The 6,530-nt window shown below is 42.5% G+C and overlaps 1 protein-coding gene across 1 annotated transcript in view; it reads right to left on the bottom strand.

Annotated features, from left to right (window-relative positions):
• The window catches only part of LOC118208797 (neurobeachin-like), a 114,969-nt gene extending 111,065 nt beyond the window's left edge, over positions 1–3,904 (bottom strand). The window contains exon 1 of the mRNA XM_035383681.1: positions 3,279–3,904. Within this exon, the coding sequence (XP_035239572.1) occupies positions 3,279–3,545 (267 nt within the window). The 5' untranslated portion in view covers positions 3,546–3,904. The remainder of the gene's footprint in view (positions 1–3,278) is intronic.
• Positions 3,905–6,530: the final 2,626 nt, after the last annotated feature.

Raw genomic sequence — 6,530 nt, forward strand, 5'->3', positions numbered from 1 at the left:
GCTCGTGGAGACACCAGGGTGCCACCAGGGATTTTGGGCCCCATGAACAGATCTCACATTGGACCCCGCCAAACTTGGACACGGTTATTCCAATTAGTTATCATCAATGTGAAGCTTTTTGTTTGTTTGTTTTTGCTTTGTTTGTCTGGTCACAAATGGTGCTGGTTATGCTACAGTTGGAACATTAGATTTTGTTTTTTTCTTGGACCAGTTAATACAGTTGTTCGTTTTTATAGATTTCTTTATAAAATTCGACACTCTTCCAAATGCAAGTCTTTCCTTAAATTCGATGCAATCAAATATATTAAATACAGCTTTTTATACCTATGCTAGAAAAGCTGATATGATTTTAAAAGGTTGGGAAATTCATGGATATACTGCATACTGATGAATTTTCTAGATGACCTGATCTAGCAAGAAATCTGTGACTTATGTAAACATGCAATAAGATCAAACAACACAGAAAACTGTTTTTAGTCCCTTGAGAGTGAAAAAAAAAACCCATTACAAATCAACTTACTTAATTGCATACTTACATGTATTTATTTTTTTTAATCATCTATAATAAACAACCTGTGTTGACAGTTGTGACAGAGTCCTCATTTATCCTACTAAAAAAAAAAGAAAACACAAAATTTTAAATCTTGTACAAGCAGGGGAATGCAGTACATTTCTTTAATCTAAGCCTATGAGATGAAGACTCGAATCACAGCAAGGGCCGCTGTTCCACACTGAGCATTAAGAAGTTAAACACTGAGAAATAAATAAGCACCATCCCACCACTGGGATATAGAGCCTGCTCCATTCCTTCAAGGAAATTACACAAAGCCTTCCCAACAGGTAATATGCCCTGTTAAACGCCAGACAGCAGCGAAACAGATCACAGGAATGTATTGCTTTCATACGTTTAACGCTGCACTAAACGCGCACGAGGGGACCTTTCAAGCTTTAAAAAAAAAAAAAAAAAACTCGTTAAAATTATGCTAATAAAGAACATTGCGTCACTCAGTGAAGAGAGTGCCATGCAAATACAAATTTTAAGTAGTCCTTGCCACAAAAGTTCAAATGGTTATTAATGGAGTAAAAATGAATGCCCCCTCCAGAAATCCTGTACCGTAGGATCAGCAAAATTTGACTGGTTTCTAAAATACCCCCAATTTATTAATACAACACGAGCACCACCTGAATATACTTGCACTGCCTTCTTTAAAATACAAGTATATTCTTATTTTAAATGATAAAAACCCAATGAAGATATAATATTCCAATAATTATTTCCTGTCATTGCATAAAAGCATTTGCTTCAATTAAAAACATAGGGCATAGGGTTTGTAAGGGGATATACTATAAACACCTGATGAGCAGGTAGCTGCTAACTGTAAGCTCATGTAAATTTTATTTAAAAACATCCAGGTTGTGTGACGTGAACCAAACACATTCTGTGCCATGCACGAACACAGACCACACTGTGGTTTGGGTTGGGCATCTCGAGTAGCCTACGTCCTGTCCCTTCAGAATGTTCTCTAAAGAAAAAAAAACAGACTATTGATTACCACATCGCCTGCGAGGCATTCAACCTCAATCGATACAGTCCCAAGGCACCAGTTGTGGTTTCTTTAATTCTTCGATAATATGTGGCTTTGCCAAGATTTCAGCAAAGGCACAAAACTTTGAATGATACTGTAACTTTTTTTTCAGTAATCTACACGGTGTTGCTTTTCTCTAATATTACGCTCTTTCGAGCACATCTGTTAGCTAGTTCTGAATACAGCAACACCCCCCTTGCATTCACGGCTGTTCCCTCGCAGTGAAGACCATAACCACAATTCTCGCCTTTGCCGCTGTGTGCTGCAACATCTTACTTAATATGTACAAGTATGATAGTATTTGCAAAACAATTAAATGACGGTGACTCTTTTGGGAACAACCAGGTTCTCTGGCTTACTGTATTCTCATATCAAGAAAACAAAACGTCCCGTAGAATACATAACGGTTTCAGGATTGTCCATGTAGTTCCTGAGTAGTGTGTTGGTAATCGTTGTCAACGTGAACTCGCGCCAGCATGCGCTTTCACACATTCACACACGGTCCGCCTAGTACAGAATCGCAGTATATCGCAGTATATTCGGAGAATGACCCTTGCATATCCGCAGTAGTGGTGGGGTGAGCACTTTACCAAGGTGCTGTGCTTTGCCTTATAACGTTATAATGAGGACGAATTGAAGTCATTAATCTAACAACTTATACAACCCTGCCTCTCGAAGCACTTGACAAGCGATATTATAGTCTTCTGCACTGTTTGCACCGACGAAGTCACACGGTAATATTTAAATTTGGACGACACATTATCTTTGCCTGCAACGGATTTCTGGGTTCAACCAACACACTCAAGCCAGGCGCAGGACAAGCACGATTATGATACGTTTAGCTCCGAAGGCCAAAACATTACTGGGTGAAAGTACCTGCAAACAAACGCAATGCATCAGGACAACCAAAAGTAGCAGTTTGCATAGCTAGGTCATGTAGAGCAATCTTTACTGTGTAACGCATGAGGAGAATGAATAGCAGAATGTATAGGCTACGTATGATAGCTCCCTAAAAACCTGTTTTCAGTTTTCCGCAGACAGATGCTCAGCTTGTAAACTTCGGAAGACAAGTCATGGTCATACCTTTTTTTGCGATGCCACAGTTACAGCCAGAGCTGGTGTGTTATGTATTACCCATGTTATCATTTTCAAACAACTGGATTCAGATAACGAACCCAAGTCAACAAAATTAATAAAATGCATTATTCCAGTTTCTGACGAAATTACGCATAATTTGATATTGCAATGACAACTCTACCTCACACAAGATACTGCATGATACCAAACGTAAAAGCATTAACACATCAAACAAATGGACAATTTTAATGCATCTTTTGGCTAGCCAACTACGGTACTAAAGCCAGCTAGCTAGCACCAATATTCAGATGTTTCCACAATAGGTAGCTAGCCAGCGAGTATGTTTGTGTTTTTCTAATTTTGTGTCAGCTAACAAAACCCCCCACACGAGAAAAACATCTCAATCCGATCAAAACATAACCAGCATTGTTTGGTAAATAGCAAGTTCACGAGCTATAGTGATTGACTTGGCCGGGTAGCAAGCTAGCTATCTATATTTTCCCAATATAAAACATAAATAGCTTGCTAGCTTGCTAACTGGCTGACTTGCTAAGCAACCTCAGCGTGTAGCTAGCTCGTTCATTGGCGCATGCAGGTGCTCTGTGATTTTCTTACCAGGTTCAGAACCGTCTCGACAATGTCTCTGTTGCTAACCTCTCCAACCTGGATCAGACCGATGAGAACGGCGAATTTCATCTTGATATTCCGGATCGGAACCGAGGGATTGATCACCCCGGCCGGCAGGACCATTGAGCCCGAACCGGACACCATCATTTCAGTAGTATTAGAGCCCGTTGTCCCCTGTTGCCCATGACCCGGGGGAGGTTCTCGGTCCGAGAGCGATACCGAACCCGGCACTAAAACCGGCTTCTCGCTCGACATCTCCACTCGAATCCAAAGGAGCGGCCCCGATCTCACCTGCTGTAGCTATAACCACCGACTATGCACAAGCATCAATGAGAAAAAAATAAAGAAAATTCTGGAATAGTACGGGGAAAATCCTCTTTTCCGTTAAAATCCTCCCTCTTTTCCTCCACGACCATACACATACATTATGCTTGCAACCACTAATATTAGCCAAAAAATGCGTAACGCAATGATATCCTTTTAATTCTGGATTCTTTCTGGGTGTCAGCCAGTAATGCTCGCTGTGTAGTCATTCGCCAGTGCTCTACTGAAGGCTACACAGCTCTCTCCGCCATGTTGCCGCCCCCTGCCTGCGGTACTGTTCACCACGCCTGCGTGCTGAGCGTGGAGGTGGGGGGTTGAGGAAAAGCCAGGACTGGCTCTCCCGTTAGTCGGAAAGGACAGTCCCGTTAGACGGAAAGGGACAGGTGAGCCGGTGCTGCAACAACTGGACATTAACGTTTAGGCTAGGAAACTCGTAACTTCGTAAACTGTGCGTGCGCGCGCGCGCGCGCGCTCGTGTGTGTGGTGTAGGCCTACTGCTATTCCCATGCACAATGTCTTGAAATGAAAATACATTATAAAAAGCATAAGGAAGAGTAAAATTGAAATAGTTCGCCCTTGGTCCAGTTCTGAAAAATAAACAGAGGGGCATCGTCACTCCTATGCGCACGTGCACACGTGTTGCTTACGTTGGTGTGGTTACATGAAATGATGACGTTCGGCAGAGCTTAAGATTGCAGTGTTCAGTCAGAAAACGAGTGATTTGTATGAATCAGCGCTGCATGCATTCTAGTTTCATGCAATCCTGTGGCTATATTTTTCAAGTTTGTAAAAGTCACTGCCTGTAAATTATCTCAGGACAATGATTTAGGAATGACAGTTTTGTTGTTGTATTGTTTTATTTACAGTCATAATACATCCATAACATCTAAGCCCTTTCCCATCACCGTTCAGGGCAAACATTCTCCCTTCTCAACGATCTTTAATACAGAGATTCCTTTTGATATCCATAATGGAACACAAAACTGTTCAGCTTCATCAGTGGAGAAGCTTTCCAAAGACCTCTGGGCCAAAGGAAGACGTTCACATTTCAGAACAATAAAAAGGATGCTGGCCGGTGCAGTTTCGGAGAATTCAAATTTTCCGGGCTCACAGAAGAGACTTGACCCAGTGCTGACGCTGGCCAGGACGAATTAGCGCTGAGCGCGAGGCTGAATTAGCTCTGAGCGCGAGGCTGAATGAGAAAGGTGGGCGTCCGGTATGGTAAGCAGGAACTTTGAAAGCGATAAAGAAAGAGAAGAAGACCGCTAGGTTATTAAAGTACATTTTCCTGAATTCCCGAAGGAGAGTGACACAACTGAGCTGCCAATCAAGGCTCCAAATAAAAACAGCTCGTGCCAGCAGATTTATTATACACTGATTAAATGAATGAAAGACTGAAGTTCTCCATTCAGAAGAAATGGTGGTAATGAAAAAGAGAGAAAGATACAGCTGCTTTGGCTATTTTAACATCTGTCATGGCCTGATGGCTGCACTCTGTTCTCTGATTTAGTTTAAATAACTGAACTATTTCTGCTCCAAAGATGGGGGGTGTGGGAGGGTGGATGGATTCATTCATCAAAGTCCGCAGACTTGGCACATGATCTGGGTTTGCCATGAAGGATGAGAGCACAACCGTATTGGAAAACCCACTCGCTTTATAATTGCATTTTAAAATAAAATTTAAAAATACGGATTATTAATTACTTGAACTTTGTGTGTGTGTAACTCACACCCCCACCCACCCTCGTTATTAATGTTTCCGGTAATGATTCTGCTACCGGAGGGTAACGCCCCCTGTTTTAATTACGCAGTTGCACGGTGGTTTCCTGCACACTGCGTTGCTTTGCTCGAACGCTCTGCGATGGTGGCGTGCTCCCGATGTCTGCACATTACAGACATCATCTCCATGCTGTTCGGGGCGATTTAACGGAGTGGAAACGGTGTCAGGTTGTAATCCCCAGCAGCTCGCCCGGAATATTCGGTTGCTGCTGTCAAACCCCTCGGTGGCCCCGGTACTGGAGCAGGTTCTCGTACCGTAATGATGCTGAGCTCTAGGCCAGCATCACTGCTGCCTTATCCCCAAGGGGTCAGCAGAGGTGAACAGTGATCCTTTATGAATCCTGATCTGCCAGCTTTTCTGTGAACCTATCCCACAAATAAATAAATAAATAAATAAATAAACCAAAATCCCTTAAGGGTATGAAAGCCCTTAGGCGGTATGGGGGAAGGAACAGCTTCTTAAAAATCTATTTCGTGCTTTGCTGGGCTGTTTCATCATGCATTTATTTTCCCACCGCTGGCAATTCCTCTTTATTATCACCTCCCCGCTTAATGCGGTCGCTAAAGCAACATGACTCAGACTGGGCAAGGAACCACATGTCCAAACACATGAGGTGGCACTCTCCAGCAGTGCAGCGCATTGACTGTAGCACGAGGGAGCTTTCTGAAGAAAGGCTGGTGTGGAAAAATACGTTTTTGTGTTTGCCCAAAGGGCACAAAAAAAACGCTGCCAGTCGACTGAGCGTGTTATGATTACCGTAGGCTTCTGCTCCGGTTTTTCTTTCATGTTTTTAAACGGTTCCATTTGCTGAACATTCTGTTTCCATCACAAGGTGTAAATGACAACTGAGCCACAGAATAGAGAACGATCACCCTCTTTCCAGGGCAAAATCAGTTGTGATCTCTCATCCCACCGTTGAGCAGTGAACAACCACAACTACACTACATTTCCTGGCCCATTTAACTGTAATTGTTTTAAAAACGCACCCCAGGGAAATAGTTTGATTAGACGTACCAAGCTTTGTGCCCAGTAAATTAATACAGCAAACTTATTAATGCACTTTTCTTTCATATTTTCCTGCTATTTAAAGACAAATGAAGTGAACTGCTTAAGGGATCTTCCTCTTCAAAGCAAAC

This window comes from Anguilla anguilla, chromosome 12, assembly GCF_013347855.1.
Source record: "Anguilla anguilla isolate fAngAng1 chromosome 12, fAngAng1.pri, whole genome shotgun sequence".
Lineage (NCBI taxonomy): Eukaryota > Metazoa > Chordata > Actinopteri > Anguilliformes > Anguillidae > Anguilla > Anguilla anguilla.